This window comes from Amphiprion ocellaris, chromosome 10 (genome assembly GCF_022539595.1).
Source record: "Amphiprion ocellaris isolate individual 3 ecotype Okinawa chromosome 10, ASM2253959v1, whole genome shotgun sequence".
In the NCBI taxonomy this organism is placed as follows: domain Eukaryota; kingdom Metazoa; phylum Chordata; class Actinopteri; family Pomacentridae; genus Amphiprion; species Amphiprion ocellaris.
In genome coordinates, this window is record NC_072775.1 from 33346243 (window position 1) to 33366128 (window position 19886).

A 19886-nucleotide genomic window follows, 5' to 3' on the forward strand; every position below is an offset into this window, starting at 1 on the left:
GTGATTGATTTTTTGGTTGGGCCTGTTGTCCCGTTACATCGGTTACACTGAAATCTCTGCTGCTCTGATAAAGACGCTCAGTGAACTCTGGTGACAGAACAGATGAACAGAAATGTCTGCTGGGAATCTGAAGGACAGTCCAGAGTTTACTGAAGCATTTCTGGAGCTTTTCAGAGCACGGCTGAGGAACAGACATATTTTTACATTTTTACAACACATCAAACTACAGTGAGTCTAAGAGAAGAGATGATGATGCTTTTTGCTACACAAACCTCCTTTGCACTCAGTGTCTTTGTTCTATTTGTGTCTCAGTCAGTCGTGATCTCCACAACTGCTGGGAAAACCCTGTAATAACTCTCATACTGTGTGTTTGTGTTGCCAGCTGTTGAATTATATGTTTAATCATCAACCCAGTTCATGAGAAGCAGAGTGATGGTAGGTTCAGGACATAAAGGAAATGGATCAATATCTACAAACAACACAGTGATTTTCAGTAAACATCTCCTGGATCTTACTGTAAAACTCTTCTGGTACTTTGAGTTTGTAATAGTTGTCTGTTGGTTGAACAATTCATTAACACGGACTCTTCAAAGTGAACTGAAACACGTTTATCACTGATGGAATCAGGAGTTTTCAGCAGCATCAGTCCGACTGCTACCTGAGAGCTCTGCTGTCAGCTCAGCTATGATACTCAGAGAGTTCAACTTGTTCAAAACTCATTAAAACACAGAAACAACCAGAATGTCGTCACCAGGAGGCTCCAGGCTGAACAAAGGAGGAGACACACATGAGTTGTTACTCAAAACAAGTTTATTTTACAGATCTTACAAAGAAATTAAGCCAAAGACCAAAAGAACAAAACCAAACAAGGTACAACTCCAACCAATCACTGACATGGAAACTCCTCCCAAACCTCAGCTTCATCCAACTTCAGACATCTGCAAGCTTTTACCTGGAAGAAGCTTCTTCAAGAGGGAGACAGTCAAGATTATTCTGGATTCAACATTCTGAGCAGCAATAACATCAATAATGGATTTACTGGACACAGGTTGGTCCAGAAAGTCGCTGCTATGCAGTTACTCCCAGACAGCCTCACATGTGATCCTGAGCATAAAGCTCTACTCAGGTTCTCTGTCACTTCAAGATTAAAAGCTGCAAACTACAAGAAGCTGCCACCAAACATCATGGAAGAATCCCCAGGAACTAAACAGACACCTTCAACCAAAATGCTCAATATCAAAGCATTTAACAAATTCAAAGTAAAATAGAAAGAAAAGGGACAAAAGGACTAAAGTATTTCTGTCCTCCTAAGAGAAATATATAAAACTCATGTATGATTTCCTCCAACACTGAATTTTGTCAAGACATGTGCAAACACATGAAAAGACACACAAAACACATTATTCATCATGACTAAATTTCAAAGAAAAAAAGTAAAATGTGACTCAAAGTTGAATATTAGCTGACATGTAAATAAAACAAAGAAATGGAGTCAAACAGAAATCAGTTTAAACTGTCATTCAGTAATATATGTAGTTAACTATCAAAGCTAATTTACTATCAGTTAATGAATAGAACATATTCAGAACTGATCTGATGATCAAAGTCATTAAATGTTTCTACAGTAATATTGATCTTTGTCTTCAGAATCTGATGATGAACTGATGATTATTCTGATGACAACATAGTCATGTCAAACAATACACTGACTGAGAAAGATGTACGGATACAAAGACTGTTTTCTTGATGTCAGTCCAAAGTCTGTTGCTGTTTTCTGTGTTTGTGTTCAGAGTTCACAAAGTCCTGTTGTGGAATCTTCTCCTTGTCTGTGGCTTTTGGAGAGTTTGCATGTTAGTGACAGAGATCATCATCATCTGTTAGTGTTGTTCTACAGTCACACACACCTTCACTGGTAGAATCTTTAGTGGATGAGATAAACTAATGAAAAAAAAATGGAAACATCCTCTCAGTGAAAGTGTGTATGAAGGTGTGTATGTGTGTGTTAGTATCAGGATCAGAGAAGGACAGTTTTCCTTTGTTCCAGTCCAGATTCACTCTGATCCTCTGGAGCTTCTTCTGCACTGGGAGAACAGTGGGGAGACGTGATGGAGAGAATGCTTTGTATTCATCCTTATAGAACAATATTATCCATAATGCAGGTCGAATGTTTCCTTTCCTCTGGACAGATTCTGCTGAAACACCCAGTGACCAGCCTGAACTGTCTCCAACCTCGATGTCCCAGCTGTGAGTCCCTGAGTTGAAGCCCTCAGAGCTCAGGACTGAGAAGAGATCTTTAAACCTCTCTGGATTATCAGGAAGCTGCTGTTTAACTCCTCCTCTCACACTGGTCAGCTCTTCAGACAGGATGAGTTCTGGACCAGCAGTGTTTGGGTCCAGAATGAGAGGAGTGTAGGAGACCATGTCCTTCATGTTGTTCCAGATGTTGAAGCTCAGGTTGCCCAGATGTTTGGCCTGGTCTATCAGAGCTCCTGAGTGCAGCTGTGGATCCTCCAGCAGGGGGCAGCGCTGGACTCTTTCCACTGCAGCCTTGTAGTTGAGCAGGAATGAGACGTCTTCAGCTCTCAGCTGCTCCTCTGTGGCTCTGACTGTGTCTGAAAGATCTGCTATCTCTCTGCTCAGAGCCTCCATCTTCTCCTTCATCATCCCAGTCTTCTGCTCCTCTTCCTCCCTCAGTGCAGCCATCCTGGCCTCCTCTTCCTTCATTAGAAACTGGTGAAGCTTCTTGAACTGATCCTGAATCTGCCTCTCTGTGTGTTGGACCTTCCAGTATCTCCAATGTTTACAGTGTTTCCAATATTCTCTACATGGTGGTTCAGCTCTGAGCGTGAATCTTGTCATCCGTCTCTCAGTGTTTCTTGTCAGTGAGGCAGAATAACAACCTGTTTCCTAGTTTGTACAGTGGACTATAGCCAGAGATCAGAGTTCAATCACAGCAAGCAATGATGGCTGAGCTGACAGAGGAGACACAATGGACCTCTTCTATAGTTTTATTCTATGGGGGTATTTGGAAATTAACCATTTTGTAGGACGAGTTGTCAGAAGAGAAAAGAGTTAAAAGCGGTTCAAACATATGGATAAGCAGCAGCCTCAGAGGTCAGCCCCTACAGACCTCCATGTTTAAATCCAACTGTCCTCTCAATGTCCTCGTCCTCTGCCAGTGTTCTCCTCTCTAACGTCGCCATCAGCAGTGTAAAATTCACAATGATGGCAAACGTACCAAACCAAATACTTACTGAAAGAACCGGAGTTATGTCCATTAACTACTATTTGTTGATGTTTTGGTGTCCTTGGAGTTCACATGGAGGTCAAAGCTGTTGGATTCTGCACTGCAATGGAAACAGAAAGTCCAAAAAGACAGATTAGGGGGTCATTTATGTAAATGTTGATGCCACCTTACACCAACCCTGAGTCTCTGCAGCAAAAAGGAGACTACATGCAGCAGATTTATATATCAGAATCAGAATACCTTTATCTGTCTCTCCAGGGAAATCACATCATAACAGAGATGGTGGAAGCATTTCATAATTCTGAGTCTCCACAACCACATCACTGTAGCTGAGTCCTAATTAACAGAACCAGCTAACAAATACAACACCTTTGAAGGATGCAAATGTCAAACCGAGTGTTGTTAAATGAAAAGATCGAGCACAAGCAGAAACCTCAAGACTGAAAATAATAATTTTTTTTGTTTCTTTTATGATTAATTATAGGAAATGGATGCGAAAGCACTGATAGATGATGTATCTGAAGCTGAGAAATGACCCTGGATGGATAAAGAAAGAGCAGTTAACATTAGTGTGTCAGTCATCAGTCTTTGGTTTATTTATTTCCTCTTTTAATTTTTAGGTCTTCTTTTCTCTTGTTTCGCTTGTGTTTTTACTTCCTCCCTTTGTCTGTTCCCCTCCTCTTTTGATTGTCCTCATTAGTTTCACCTGTGTGTCACTACAATCAGTTTACTAAGGAAAATACTCCTGTCTTTCTTTGTCTTGTGTCAATCAGTTCCTGTTCAACTTCTTGTTTCCGCAAAAGTATTTCATGCTTGTGCTCTTTGTGCATCAGGTTTGTGTTTTTGTACGTCTTTTGGATTTCTGGTTGTTTTGATTTTTTCTGGATTAGTTTCATTAGTTATCTCCTGGACTTTAAATTTAGTGTTTTACCTGAATAACCGACTGTCCTTTGTATACTGCAGTGTGTTCATCATCTTTTAGAGCTAAGCCTTTTCCAAGGACCCACACAGCAGCCCACATTGCTGCAGAAGTTGCATCACTGATAGCAGAGTGGGGTCTAGCGAACAAAATTAGATGCATTGTGACTGATTCAGCAAGAAATATGAATGCTACAGCAAGTAACCTGAATTTGAGACAATCCAAATGTATTGCACATTGTTTGAACCTGGTTGTAAAGAACTCCATTGAAGCCACTCCTGGCCTGGATGAAATTAGAGCATTGAGCAGGAGGACTGTAAGTTACTTTAAAACAAGCACAACAGCAACAGAAAGGCTGAGCCACATGCAGCAGCAACTGGGCCGCAATGTAAAGAAACTCAAATTGGAAGTGGACACATGCTGGAACAGCACCCTGGAAAAGCTTCAGCGCCTCTATGAGGAGAGAGATGCAGTGGCATTAGCTCTGTCATCACTAAACACAGACCTGACTCCTCTGACCAACCAGCAGCATGAAGTCACAGAGGAATGCATCAGGGTATGTAATAGAAAACCACAGAAAAAATGATGGTAGAATCCAGATGATCTAGTTGGTTTATTGCATAGTCATTGCAGAAGGGTTTCCTCACTCGGAGCATCATACTAGACTGAACAATGAAATCAACTTCACCACACAGTCTATGTATTCAGATAATATGGACTTTCCTGCCATTTCAGCTGCTGGCCGCATTCCAGGTGGCGACTGTAGAGCTGTCAGGAGAGAAGAGTGTCAGGATCAAAGGTTTTCCCCCTCTACGGTGTTTTAAGACACACGACTGAACAACTGTACTCTCAACTCACAACCCCCATGGCACAACACCTGATGCTGAACCTTGTCAAATGCTGAGCTGACAGACTACAAGACAAAGAAAAGAACAGTTCACTGGCTGTTGGTACACTTGTGGATCCGCTGTTCAAAACTTTTGGATCCACCAATCAGAGAGTGGCAGCCAGTGTGAAAGAATTTTTAATAACAGAATGCACAACAATTATCAACATAAAAAATGCCAAGCAGCAGCAGCAGTCATCTACGTCTCAAGCACCACTGCAGCCTCATCCTCCACCACCAGCAGCACCTTCCACAGGTGTTTTTTTTTTTTAATCTTCTATTATGAATAAGAAATGACTAATGACATTTGTGGTGATGATGATCCTAAATATTTTTCAGTTCAACTGTGGAGCCTTTTGGATGAAGATGCAAGTAGAGCCTGGCAAATGCAAAGCGCCACAGCCAGGGCAGTTGTAGAAGTGAACTGCTACCTGGCTGATCCTCCCATAGAAAGAACAGCAGACCCACTGGCTTACTGGGCCACCCACAAAACTGTTCACCCAAACTTGTATAATGTGACGAAACATTTCTTGTGTACTCCAGCCTCATCTGTGCCATGTGAATGGGTTTTTTCTAAGGCTGGGGAGATGGTCTGTAAAAGAAGGAACTGTTTGAGTCCTAAAACTGTTGATAAATTATTTCTCAATAAAAACTCATAACCAGTTACATAAGCACACCCACTGCCCTGTTTTCAATCACACCCTCTTTACCGACCTCTTTACCAATGAGCCCCAAGACATACTTTGCCAAAATCCATAATATAATCTTTATTTGCACCAACCCCATGTGAAAATTACATCAGTCTGTATTTATAGAGCACATCTCATGAATGTAGCAGCACTGTTTAAATGTTTCATAACACAGAATGTAAGTGAAGAGTATGTAGGGTTACAAACAAACATGGCAAATAAGAAACATGCTTTTCAATAGTTATTGTCATTATTATTACTATTATTATTATTATTATTATTATTATTATTATTATTATTATTATTATTATTATTATTATTATTATTATTATTATTATTATTATTGTATCTACTAGAACCCATGCAACAATTTAATGTAGTCAAACAGGAATGTGTGCATGGCGAATCAAATCCAAAACAATCCACGAATCACCACGTCTCGATTGCATTTCATTTTATTGACCACTAGAGGTCCTACTCCAGCTCTGTGTGTCATTGAAGCCTCGATTAATGAACCATGTTTTGAATGAAATGTCGAAGTTTCAACAGAGCCTCGATCAGCCCTCACTAATGAAAACTGCTTTCTATGAGTTCAATGTGGAATTTAAAGCTGTTTAAGCAGCTGGATTAGTTTTAATGTGGGAGAGCAGATGGAATAAATCACTGACATCAGGGGGACACATAACAGTGTGACACCGGGCGGAAGTAAACAGAAAAACTGGCAGCGTCAGTTTTCCTGACTGAGCTGGAGGACGGTTGTTTTGTCTCAGATGAATATTTGATCAGATGAAGTAAAGATGAGTTCAGTCCAGAATCTGAGAGAGTTGATCAACCAGCGACTAACTGCTGCTGCTGAAGAAATATTCACAGAGTTTGAGAAAACCATTGTCCAGTACGAGGAGGAGATCGATCGTCAGCGCAGACTGCTGGATAACATCTGGAAACCACAGAAAACACAACACACAGCAGGTTTGTAGAAATAAGACGGTCTGAATGAACGAACCGATGAAGATCAGTGTTTTTGTGCTGTTTGGATTCTCTGCTCTCAGCCTGTTAGCATGGTTAGCTTAGCTTAGCCGACTCTTCAGTTAAAGGGAACTTAACTTCCTGTCCTGAGCTGATTCTGATTTCAGTTGAAGCCTAAACGCTTTCTAAACTCCACTTTTACATTGGAGGCTCTTTTTTTTCTATCCGTAGAAACAGATAGAACGTGAAATTTTACTGCTTTTGTCACATCTACATCGCATTAAACCAGTTCCAGATCTTAAACCACTATACTTAGTCTGGATTAAGGTATCCCACAGATGCTTAACCCTCGTGTCGTCCTGCGGGTCAAATTGACCCGTTTTAGAGTTTGAAAATGTTGGGACAAAATATTTTCACAGGGAAACTTCTGATGTCCACATTTTCGACATTTTTGGAAAATTTTTGGACATATTTGGTGGGAAAAAAAGAAATGTTAAAAATGTTTCTTTAAGAACATTCACATAAAAATCAACCAAAATCCAGTGAATCTTTTCCTTAAAGAAAACATTAGAAATTTAACTGATATATATGTAATCACTTTAGATATTTTTAGGATTTTTTTGTAAAATTTTTAATCTTTTTTTTTTTTTTTAAATAATTGCAAGAATATTCTCACGAAATTTGGGGGATTTTTAAAAGAAAACTTTTAGGGGAAACTTTTCATGAATTACTGGAATTTTTTCCAGAAGGTTTTGCAAATTTTCAGAAATTTTCAGAATATTTTTTGCTGAATTTCTGGATTTTTTTTCAGGCAAGGAAACAATATTTTTTGGTGTCCATAAATGAAGACAACAGGAGGGTTAAAATACTGTTTATTTTTGTGAAATTACAACAAATTATGGAGAATATACTGCTTTAATCATATTACACCCGATCCAGACCTAAAACTGTACTTAGATTGATCCAGTCTGGACTAGATCATGGCAGTGAGACTAAATATTCTTTAACAAACAGATTCATGAAAAATTTATTTTTTCTGTGAAAACTAAAAGAAAAAGTTAATGTTACTCTTTATGTGACATCTGGATCATATTAGACGAGGTCTGGACCTAGAACTGGATGGATGGATGGATGGATGGATGGATGGATGGATGGATGGATACTTTATTCATCCTGTTTGGGAAATTCAATTCATCCATTTCTGATTTGTAAAAACCTTTTATTCAAATTGTGAAAATGCAAAACACGAGGAGATTTCACTGTTGTGTTCACACGTAAACCACATTAGGCCAGTTCTTAAACCGCTGAACTTGGACAGATCCAATCTGGATTAAAGTATTCCGAAGACGACCGTATTAGACTAGATCCAGCCCCGAAAACAGCTGTACTACCATCTGGACTAGATAATGGCAGAGAGGCAAAATGTTCTTTAACGCACAGTTTCTGATTTGTAAAGCATTTATTCTATTTGTGAAAACTAAAAATAAAACTTAATCTCACTGTTTTGCAATGCAAAACACGAGGAGATTTCACAGCTTTTTTCACATGTAAACCACTTTTGACCAGATCTAAACCCATTGTATTTAGACTGATCCATTCTGGATTAGGCTAAAGCCTCTTAAAAGACTCATAAATTTTGCTTCTTTATCATATCTACATCAAATTAAACCTGTTCCAGATCTAAAATCACTAGATAGATAGATAGATAGATAGATAGATAGATAGATAGATAGATAGATAGATAGATAGATAGATAGATAGACAGATAGACAGATAGACAGATAGATAGATAGATCATGATTACAAGTGGAATACCTACCTGGTAAGTTGATAAATAATTTAGACGAGATCAGTCCAGGTCTGGATCCAAAGGCAAGTCCCAACATACCTTTTGTCACAGAGTCATAGTTTAGTTTGTTGCGGTTTCAGGGGTCTTTCCTCTTGAGTTTTATAAATACCTGCAGCATCAGACAGCAGCTGGATCCATATGAGCAGGTTTGTATATCTGAATGAGATCGTGAGGACTTTTGAGAACTGACCAGCAGTTTTTTCTTCTTCTTCTGTTGATGTTAGACTGTTTCTATCAGCTGAGAAAATTCTCCTTGGCCTTAACAAGATGGAATGAAACCATATTAATGGGCCAGAAATTTTAATTTACAAATACACCTCACAGTAAAACACTGCACTACTCTCATTTTTACATTGACTACTTTAAGTGCATTTGACTGATTTTACTTTTACTGAATTACATTTTGAATGCAGGAGTTTATTTTGTGTGTTGTATTAGTGCATACACTTGATGAAAGGATCTAAATTTAAAATCACAAATCTGAGCTGAAAACTTGTCTTTACTCAATTCTCCTGATTTTTGCTGTCTGCGCTCACATTTCGAGATCTGCTGGGTGGTTCATGTTGTACTGGAGGGCAGCAAACAGAAACAAAAGGAAGGACCTCGATGTTTATGTTCACATCCTCCTTAAAACTGCAAATCAAGCCTTCAGAAGAACATTCAGGTGCAATGCATGGCTGACAAAGTGTTATTCTGCTCCTCTGCGATATCTCTGCCATTGTGGTATTTCTTCATGAGGTATGGATCACCTTAAGGAGAAACACAGGCAGTTCCAATTTTGAACTATGATAGTTCTTTTTCTATATGGGAGTGGAATATGTGTAAATAGATGTCCTGCTAATGGTTTAAAATGGAATATATTTGCACAGATGTGTGTTTTCGTATCACTACATGAGGATGATTTCTCGTGTCTCTTTGCCCCTGCAGAGCATGTCTGTACAGATCAGGCGGCTCTTGCTGAGCAGCAGGTCTGTAACCAGGAGAGGAGCTCCAGCCTGGACCAGGAGGACCAAGAACCTCCAGAGATTAAGGAGGAACAGCAGGAAATGTATACCAGCCTGTACCTAGAAGGTCCAGAGCCTCCACAGAATAGAGAGCAACAGGACGAATTCTGCACCAGTCTGGATGAAGATGACCCAGAGACTCCACAGGTTAAAGAGGAACAGGAGGACCTTTGCACCAGTCCAGAAAAAGAGCAGTTTACACTGAAGCAGGAGATTGATAGTTTTATGGTGACTCCATATGAGGAAAGTGACCACAGTGAACCAGAACCAAATGATGGCCAACTCCTCTCCCACATCTCTCCTGTAGCTGAGAGCCAAGATCAGGAAGGAAACAACACCTTTGAGTTTCTGTCCCAAATGAAGAAACATCACAGAATTCACGCTGGCATGAAGCCATACTCATGCAGCAGTTGTGGAAAAAGCTTCAGTCAGATTTGTGTTTTAAAACATCATGAACGAATGCATACGCATGAGAAACCTTACCCCTGCAACATGTGTGAGAAAAGATTTAAAGATAAAAGCTCACTGAAACATCACATAAAAACTCACACGGGTGAAAAGCCGTACTATTGTCAAACATGTGGTAAAAGTTTCAGTCGAAGCCATCATTTGACTGTTCACATAAGAACACATACAGGTGAGAGACCGTATCCTTGTGGAATATGTGGGAAAAGTTTCAGTCAGAATGGTAGTTTGAAAATCCACATGAGAACTCACACAGGTGAGAGGCCTTATTCTTGCAAAACCTGTGGGAAAAGTTTCGCTCATAGTTGGATTTTGACTGACCACACAAGAACCCATACAGGTCAGAGGTGATTGTCCTGAAACATGTGTGGGCAAAATTATCTGGGGACCAACTTGAAATATGTGAGAATTGATAACGGTTAGTGGTAGATCTTCAGATTTAAAGTTACTTTAGATCAGTGGTTCTTAACCTGGGTTTGATCGAACCCTAGGGGTTCGGTGAGTCAGTCTCAGGGGTTTGACGGAGGTCAAGACACACAGTCGACTCATATGATTCACGATGACACGCCCTGCTTGGCCATCACTGGCTGCAGGTGATCACGCTACATTGCTTGGTCAATCTGTGCTGCAGAGAATTTGGTGCGCTCAGTAATCGACTTGTGACTGTCGTGATAGTACGTTGTGTGATTTCTTTCTTAATATTTTAATCCATACTATGTTCAGCAAAAAAAGAAAGTGGTCGTACGAATATGTACAACATGGATTCACATGTATAACGGAACGTGATGGGAGTCAGCGTCCATTCTGCATGATTTGCAATGCCAAGTTAAGCAATTCTAGTCTAGCACCAGCAAAACTAAAGGAACACTTCCTTAAGCTGCATGAAGATGGGGAATACAAGAACACAAGTGATGTTAATGCACGGTTCATTTTGTGCACCAGTAAAACACATAACTATGTCTTGAATTTGAAAAAAATCATATTTTTCAATAAAGAAGGGTTCGGTGAACGCGCATATGAAACTGGTGGGGTTCAGTACCTCCAACAAGGTTAAGAACCACTGCTTTAGATTTTCTTCAGCAACGATCCTGTGAGGCTGTGGCATGTCACATTGTGAGAGATGGATGTAATAAAATCTGCTTTCAATCTGTCAGTCTGCACAGTTGTTCTGACTGGCTGGGAGACTTTACAGTGGATATATGGCAGCTCATACAGATACACATGGTATTTTTCAGATTTTTTTAGAGCATGTTGTTTCATTGAATGTATATATTTTGTGATGCATCAACTTCTTATTGTTTCACAATTTTTAAGCTTACAAATTGCAGCAGATATCCCACATGGTGTTTTTTTAAAAAAAAAAACATTACTTCAAATAAATTTGATAACATGAATACCTCTTTCAATGTTTCTTAATTGCGCTAATGGATTTTGTAACTGCTGGTGGTATTTCAATCAATATTTCGTGTCTGTTCCTCCGCCAAGGAATGCGGCGGAGTTATGTGACGATCGGCGTATATTTGTCTGTGAATCTGTCTGTCCGTGTGCAACAGTGCTCAAAAACAGACAAACGGATTTGGATGAAATTTTCAGGGAAGGTCAGAAATGACACAAGGACCACCTCATTAGATTTTGGCAGTGATGCAGCTTATAGTCTGCATCCATGGATTTGCTTAGGATTTCCCATTGCAAGATATAGCGGCCGGCATGGGATCACCATAACCATGACAAGAAGTGAACACTGTCAGTTACCTACATCAATTCACTCGACCCGTTACATATTTCGGTCATGCAATTTGGTATCTGTACATAACGTGCGCATGCACAACACATGCCTGTGCTTATTTAGTTTGTGGGTTGATCTAGATTAAATGGCCAGATTCTATGTTGCCGTGATTTGTGAATACACAAATTGAGGAATGGACAGTCTTGGCGGAGTACTACACTTTCTGAGTGCTTTTCTTCTTATTCCAGCAATGATGCTTTTTGAAGTATTAATGCAATAACCCCAGGTTTACACTGAAGTCTAAGGAGTCGCAATTCATTAACTGAACAGCTCTACACACTACCAGTCAAAAGTTTGGACACACCTTCTCATTCAATGGTTTTTCTTTATTTTTACTACTTTCTACATCGTAGATACATACTGAAGACATCAAAGCTATGAAGCAAGATACATGGAATTATGTAGCAAGCAAACAATTGTGAAATAACTCTACATATGTTTTATATTTTAGATTTCCCTTTTAGTAGCCGCCCTGTGCTTTGATTACTGCTTTGCAAACCCTTGACCTTCTCTCAATGAGCTTCATGAAGTAGCCACCTGAAACGGTTTTCACTTCACAGGTGTGCCTTGTCAAGGTTAATTTGTGGAATTTCTTGCCTTCTTAATGTTGTTGGGACCATTAGTTGTGTTGTGCAGAAGTCAGGTTGTTTCACAGTTGACAACTCCATTGGACAACTGTTAGAATCCATATTATGGTAGGAACCAATCAGCTAAGTTAAGAGAAACGACAGTCCATCATTACTTTAGGAACTAAAGGTCAGTCAGTCCAGAAAATTACAAAAACTTTGAATATATCCCCAAGTGCAGTCACAAAAACCATCAAGCGCTACGACGAAACTGGCTCACATGAGGACCAACCCAGGAAAGGAAGACCAAGAGTCTCCTCTGCTGCTGAGGAGAAGTTCATCCGAGTCACCTGCCTCAGAAATGGAAAATTAACAGCAGCTCAGATTAGAGCCCAGATAAATGCCACACAGAGTTTTAGTAGCAGACACATCTCTACATCATCTGCTCAGTGGAGACTGAACCAATCAGGCCTTTATGGTCAAATAGTTGCTAAGAAACCACTACTAAGGAAAAGCAACAAGCAGAAGAGATTTGTTTGGGCCAAGAAACACCAGGAATGGACATTAGACCAGTGGAAATCTGTGCTTTGGTCTGATGACTCCAAATTTGAGATCTTTGGTGTCTTTGTGCGACGCAGAAAAGGTGAATGGATGGTCTCTACATGCATGGTTCTCACTGTGAAGCATGGAGGAGGAGGTGTGATGGTGTGGGGGTGCTTTGCTGGTGACACTGTTGGGGATTTATTCCAAACTGAAGGAGCACTGAACCAGCATGGCTACCACAGCATCCTGCAGCGACATGACATCCCATCTGGTTTGCATTTAGTTGGACCATCATTAATTTTTCAACAGGACAATGACCCCAAACACACCTCCAGGCTGTGGAAGGACTATCTGACCAAGAAGGAGAGTGATGGAGTGTTGCATCAGATGACCTGGCCTCCACAGTCACCTGACCTGAACCCAATCCAGATGGTTTGGGATGAGATGGACCACAGAGTGAAGGCAAAAAGGCCAACAAGTGCTCAGCATCTCTGGGAACTCCTTCAAGACTGTTGGAAAATCATTTCAGGTTCTACCTAATGAAGCTCATCCAGAGAATGCCAAGAGTGTGTAAAGCAGTAATCAAAGCAAAGTGTGGCTATTTTGAAGAGTGTAAAATAGAAAACATGTTTTGACTTGTTTCACACTTTTTTGTTTACTACCTGGTTCCATATGTGTCCATTGATAGTTTTGCTGCTTTCAGTGAGAATCTACAATGTAAATAGTCATGAAAAAAAAGAAAAAGCATTAAATGAGAAGGTGTGTCCAAACTTTTGACTGGTAGTGTACATAATCTGTGAGAACTACATATAATTTGGGCTCTGTTTCATGTCAGTTCATGAAGGCCTGCTTGGACAAATTTAAAGGAATTGTGTCATGCTTGACGGCACTCATAGTCTCATGTTTTTCCGGATTTCTTGGGTAGTGCAGGTTTGGGGGTTTGTGATCGAATGGACTGTTATAAAACTGTTCCAAAGCATCACTCAAGCAGAGTCCCTGCCAAACACAACTATGTCATTCTGAAATAAGTGGTTGAATCAGATGAAGTGTCCTGTCTGAACAATATCAAATAGTATTTACTGGATATAACTCCAGTTCGATGATCATGTAGGAAAAAGAACTATTTTGCATTATGTTTTTCAATATTGTGAAATTTACGTTGTTGGTGGTGATGTCAGAGAGAACACTGCTGCTGGACGAGGACACTGAGAAGACAGTTGGACATTTAAACATGGAGCTTTGTAAGGATTGACCTCTGAGGCTGCTGCTTATCCACATGTTTGAACCACTTTTAATGCCTTCAACTTCTGACAGCTCATCCTACAAATGAGTACTTTTACAATTTCACCTTAGGAATAAAAATACAGCAGAGGTCCACTGTGTCTCCTCTGTCAACTTACATGTCAAATATATACGTTGCTGCTGCCATATTATATCTTGATTAAATTCCTTTATGGATGTGCACACAGACAGTTGCAGACTCTATAGTTATTATTCACTCCTTTGAACTGATTGGCTCAGATTCCTTCAGTCTGCTGACGTCTGATTCAGTTACTGATTTACAGATTCTGTTGGCTCATTGCCTGCTGTGTTTGAACTCTGATTTCTGACTATATTCCACTGTACAAACCAGGAAACAGGCTGTTAAATTGCCTCACTAACAAGAGACACTGAGAGACGGACGACAAGATTCACGCTCAGAGCTGAACCACCATGTAGAGAATATTGGAAACACTGTAAACACTGGAGATACTGGAATGCTGCTTCAACCTGCTGTTGACTCCACTCTGAACCAGTTGTACACTTTTCAAGGAGCAGAGTGGGACTCTCAGGTTTCCTGTTGCAGTCGTCGGCCTGCTGTGTTTTCAGCTTCACTCAGAGACTAAATGGCTTCCAGATTAGAGGAGGATCTCTGCTGTCCTGTCTGCCATGACATCTTTAAAGATCCTGTCATCCTGTCATGTAGCCACAGCTTCTGTAAAGTCTGTCTGCAGAGCTGGTGGACTGAGAATCCAAACCGTGAGTGTCCAGTTTGTAAAAGACAACACTTAAATGATCTGATACATCCTAACATGGTCCTGAAGAATCTGTGTGAGACTTTCTTACAGCAGAGAGGTCAGAGATGTTCAGAGTTTCTCTGCAGTCTCCATTTTGAGAAACTCAAACTCTTCTGTCTGGACCATCAGCAGCCAGTGTGTGTCGTCTGCAGAGATTCAGAAAAACACTCCAACCACACATTCAGACCCATCCATGAAGCTGCACAACAACACAGGAAGCAACTTCAGGAAACTCTGAAGTCCTTAAAGAACAAGTTAAAGGTTTCTGAACAAGTTAAAGTCAAGTTTGATCAAACAGCAAAACACATTCAGGTCCAGACCCGACACACAGAGAGGCAGATTCAGGATCAGTTCAAGAAGCTTCACCAGTTTCTAATGAAGGAAGAGGAGGCCAGGATGGCTGCACTGAGGGAGGAAGAGGAGCAGAAGACTGGGATGATGAAGGAGAAGATGGAGGCTCTGAGCAGAGAGATAGCAGATCTTTCAGACACAGTCAGAGCCACAGAGGAGCAGCTGAGAGCTGAAGACGTCTCATTCCTGCTCAACTACAAGGCTGCAGTGGAAAGAGTCCAGCGCTGCCCCCTGCTGGAGGATCCACAGCTGCACTCAGGAGCTCTGATAGACCAGGCCAAACATCTGGGCAACCTGAGCTTCAACATCTGGAACAACATGAAGGACATGGTCTCCTACACTCCTCTCATTCTGGACCCAAACACTTCTGATTCAAAACTGATCCTGTCTGAAGATCTGACCAGTGTGAGAGGAGGAGTTAAACAGCAGCTTCCTGAAAATCCAGAGAGGTTTAAAGATCACTTCTCAGTCCTGAGCTCTGAGGGCTTCAACTCAGGGACTCACAGCTGGGATGTCGAGGTTGGAGACAGTTCAGGCTGGTCACTGGGTGTTTCAGCAGAATCTGTCCAGAGGAAAGGAAACATTCGACCTGCATTATGGATAATATTGTTCTATAAGGATGAATACAAAGCATTCTCTCCATCACGTCTCCCCACTGTTCTCCCAGTGCAGAAGAAACTCCAGAGGATCAGAGTGAATCTGGACTGGAACAAAGGAAAACTGTCCTTCTCTGATTCTGATACTAACACACACATACACACCTTCACACACACTTTCACTGAGAGGATGTTTCCATATTTTTACACTTGGGTAAATGAGCCACTAAAGATTCTACCAGTGAAGGTGTGTGTGACTGTAGAACAACACTAACAGATGATGATGATCTCTGTCACTAACATGCAAACTCTCCAAAAGCCACAGACAAGGAGAAGATTCCACAACAGGACTTTGTGAACTCTGAACACAAACACAGAAAACAGCAACAGACTTTGGACTGACATCAAGAAAACAGTCTTTGTATCCGTACATCTTTCTCAGTCAGTGGATTGTTTGACATGACTATGTTGTCATCAGAATAATCACCAGTTCATCATCAGATTCTGAAGACAAAGATCAATATTACTGTAGAAACATTGAATGACTTTGATCATCAGATCAGTTCTGAATATGTTCTATTCATTTACTGACAATAAATTAGCTTTGATGGTTAACTACATATATTACTGAATGACAGTTTAAACTGATTTCTGTTTGATTCCATTTCGTTTATTTTATTTAGTTTACATGTTACATGTGAGCTGAAATTGTGCTTTGAGTCACATTTTATTTGCATTTCTATTTTCTTTGAAATTTAGTCATTATGCATAATATGGTTTGGGTATCTTTTGATGTCTTTGCAAATTCTAGTTTACCTTTTGGGTAAAATTCTAATTTGGAGAAAATCACACAAGTTTTATACATTTCTGTTGGAAGGACAGCGATAATTTAGTCCTTTTGTCCCTTTTCTTTCTATTTTACTTTGAATTTGTTAAATGCTTTGATATTGAGCATTTTGGTTGAAGGTGTCTGTTTAGTTCCTGGGGATTCTTCCATGATGTTTGGTGGCAGGTTCTTGTAGTTTGCAGCTTTTAATCCTGAAGTGACAGAGAACCTGAGTAGAGCTTTATGCTCAGGATCACATGTGAGGCTCTCTGGGAGTAACTGCATAGCAGCGACTTTCTGGACCAACCTGTGTCCAGTAAATCCATTATTGATGTTATTGCTGCTCAGAATGTTGAATCCAGAATAATCTTGACTGTCTCCCTCTTGAAGAAGCTTCTTCCAGGTAAAAGCTTGCAGATGTCTGAAGTTGGAGGAAGCTGAGGTTTGGGAGGAGTTTCCATGTCAGTGATTGGTTGGAGTTGTACCTTGTTTGGTTTTGTTCTTTTGGTCTTTGGCTTAATTTCTTTATAAGATCTGTAAAATAAACTTGTTTTTAGTAACAACTCGTGTCTCTCCTCCTTTGTTCAGCCTGGAGCCTCCTGGTGACGACATTCTGGTTGTTTCTGTGTTTTAATGAGTTTGTCACAAGTTGAACTCTCTGAGTATCATCAGTTCACTTTGAAGATTCCATGTTAACAAATATTTTATCCAACAGACAACATCCCAGAAGATGGTTGGGTCCAGGATCTGGCGCCAGGAAATCCAGCTGTGCTCCTCAGGACGAGAGCTTTTCCTGTCAACTAGATACTGAAAGCCGGGCCCACAATGATGAACGTCCAGGAGGCATCTCACCTGTGTCGGTTTGCTGGAACTGGGCTTGGCAAACCTGTGACTCCACTTCCCAGGTAAGCAAAGCAACATTGACTTTATAAATTGTTTTTTATGACTGAGGGAGCAGAGTACACGAGGAAAGGTGACCAGAAGGTGATTAATGTGTTTTAATCTCTTCTACAGTGTCGTTTTGCATTGCTGAGGAAGATAAAAGCTGGAGAACATTCAACCAAGTTGTCCTCTTTGGGGCTCTAGACACACTGACAGCCGTTACATCGACTCCACACTGAACCAGTTTTACACTTTTCAAGGAGCAGAGTGTGACTCTCAGATTTCCTGTTGCAGTCGTCGGCCTGCTGTGTTTTCAGCTTCAATCAGAGACTAAATGGCTTCCAGATTAGAGGAGGATCTCTGCTGTCCTGTCTGCCATGACATCTTTAAAGATCCTGTCATGCTGTCATGTAGCCACAGCTTCTGTAGAGTCTGTCTGCAGATCTGGTGGACTGAGAATCCAAACCGTGAGTGTCCAGTTTGTAAACGACGACATTTAAAGCGTCAGTTACCTCTTAACTTGGTCCTGAAGAATCTGTGTGAGAGCTTCTTACTGGATAAACGTCAGAGATGTTCAGAGTCTCTCTGCAGTCTGCACTCTGAGGAACTCAAACTCTTCTGTCTGGACCATCAGCAGCCAGTGTGTCTCATCTGCAGAGATTCAGAAAAACACTCCAACCACACATTCAGACCCATCCATGAAGCTGCACAACAACACAGGAAGCAACTTCAGGAAACTCTGGAGACCTTAAAGAACAAGTTAAAGGTTTCTGAACAAGTTAAAGTCAAGTTTGATCAAACAGCAGAACACATTCAGGTCCAGACCCGACACACAGAGAGGCAGATTCAGGATCATTTCAAGAAGCTTCACCAGTTTCTAATGAAGGAAGAGGAGGCCAGGATGGCTGCACTGAGGGAGGAAGAGGAGCAGAAGACTGGGATGATGAAGGAGAAGATGGAGGCTCTGAGCAGAGAGATAGCAGATCTTTCAGACACAGTCAGAGCCACAGAGGAGCAGCTGAGAGCTGAAGACGTCTCATTCCTGCTCAACTACAAGGCTGCAGTGGAAAGAGTCCAGCGCTGCCCCCTGCTGGAGGATCCACAGCTGCACTCAGGAGCTCTGATAGACCAGGCCAAACATCTGGGCAACCTGAGCTTCAACATCTGGAACAACATGAAGGACATGGTCTCCTACACTCCTCTCATTCTGGACCCAAACACTGCTGGTCCAGAACTCATCCTGTCTGAAGAGCTGACCAGTGTGAGAGGAGGAGTTAAACAGCAGCTTCCTGATAATCCAGAGAGGTTTGGTAATTTCAACTTCTCAGTCCTGAGCTCTGAGGGCTTCAACTCAGGGACTCACAGGTGGGATGTCGAGGTTGGAGACAGTCCAGACTGGGAACTGGGTGTTTTAACAGAATCTTTCCAGAGAAAAGGAAATATAGTACACGGATTATGGACAATGCGGTTCTATTACGGTATATACTCAACAGTCTTTCCATCACATCCAGAAACTGATCTCCCAGTGAAGAGGAAGTTTCAGAGGATCAGAGTGAATCTGGACTGGAACAAAGGAAAACTGTCCTTCTCTGATCCTGATACTAACACACACATACACACCTTCACACACACTTTCACTGAGAGGATGTTTCCATTTTTTGACACTCTGTCAAATCATCCACTAAAGATTCTACCAGTGAAGGTGTGTGTGACTGTAGAACAACACTAACAGATGATGATGATCTCTGTCACTAACATGCAAACTCTCCAAAAGCCACAGACAATGAATTTTTAATCACCAGATCAGTTCTGAATATGTTTTGCACCTCTTGTTGCAGCGTCTAGAGGAGCCTCAGGAATAATCGGGGAAATCATTTAGGTTTAAAGTTATTAATAAAAGCTCAGTAGCTGAAATCTGTACAAGTTAGAGACTGAAATGTGACGAAGAAACCAGTACAGACACTAAACTTATATCCATGTAGATTTATTGATACAAGAAGACATTCAACTACTAACTATGACACACAAAGACGCACATTAAGACAAGAAAAAAAACAGAGAAAGCTGAGAGTGAGGAAACAGGGAAAGAAGACAACAGAATTAATACGATGTAATATTGTGTCCAATATCATGGTGGAATACGGTGTTCTGAGATGAAGGGATGAAGAGACAACACCTGATAACAGCCGTTAATCTGGTAGTAGAGTAGTTAGGAGCTCTACAGATATTTACTTTCAGTGAATGAAAGTGAATT

The 19886-nt window shown here is 40.8% G+C and overlaps 4 protein-coding genes across 4 annotated transcripts; 3 read left to right on the forward strand and 1 right to left on the reverse strand.

The window, feature by feature from the left end:
* Window positions 1–807: 807 nt before the first annotated feature.
* Window positions 808–2859, reverse strand: LOC111580503 (nuclear factor 7, ovary-like). The gene has a single exon (XM_023288262.3). The coding sequence runs from the start codon at window positions 2857–2859 to the stop codon at window positions 1939–1941; it is 921 nt and encodes a 306-aa protein (XP_023144030.2). The 3' UTR covers window positions 808–1938.
* Window positions 2860–6424: 3565 nt separating this feature from the next.
* Window positions 6425–11419, forward strand: LOC129349840 (zinc finger protein 892-like). Its single transcript, XM_055014521.1, has 2 exons — window positions 6425–6710; window positions 9484–11419. The coding sequence occupies exons 1-2, from the start codon at window positions 6539–6541 to the stop codon at window positions 10374–10376; spliced, it is 1065 nt and encodes a 354-aa protein (XP_054870496.1). The 5' UTR covers window positions 6425–6538; the 3' UTR covers window positions 10377–11419.
* Window positions 11420–14582: 3163 nt separating this feature from the next.
* Window positions 14583–17330, forward strand: LOC111580494 (zinc-binding protein A33-like). Its single transcript, XM_023288253.3, has one exon. The coding sequence runs from the start codon at window positions 14807–14809 to the stop codon at window positions 16196–16198; it is 1392 nt and encodes a 463-aa protein (XP_023144021.2). The 5' UTR covers window positions 14583–14806; the 3' UTR covers window positions 16199–17330.
* On the forward strand, window positions 14799–19374 carry LOC111580493 (nuclear factor 7, brain-like). The gene is made up of 3 exons (XM_023288252.3): window positions 14799–14939; window positions 17466–17655; window positions 17765–19374. Exon 3 carries the CDS (start codon window positions 17967–17969, stop codon window positions 19359–19361), a length of 1395 nt encoding a protein of 464 aa, XP_023144020.2. The 5' UTR covers window positions 14799–14939; window positions 17466–17655; window positions 17765–17966; the 3' UTR covers window positions 19362–19374.
* Window positions 19375–19886: the final 512 nt, after the last annotated feature.

Bases quoted from the DNA above. Each gene is read 5' to 3' on its own strand.
- LOC111580503 (XM_023288262.3), bottom strand. From the start codon at position 2,859: ATGACAAGATTCACGCTCAGAGCTGAACCACCATGTAGAGAATATTGG.
- LOC129349840 (XM_055014521.1), top strand. From the start codon at position 6,539: ATGAGTTCAGTCCAGAATCTGAGAGAGTTGATCAACCAGCGACTAACT. The intron at 6,711-9,483 runs GTTTGTAGAAAT...TTGCCCCTGCAG, and splicing joins GAAAACACAACACACAGCAG to AGCATGTCTGTACAGATCAG.
- LOC111580494 (XM_023288253.3), top strand. From the start codon at position 14,807: ATGGCTTCCAGATTAGAGGAGGATCTCTGCTGTCCTGTCTGCCATGAC.
- LOC111580493 (XM_023288252.3), top strand. From the start codon at position 17,967: ATGGCTTCCAGATTAGAGGAGGATCTCTGCTGTCCTGTCTGCCATGAC.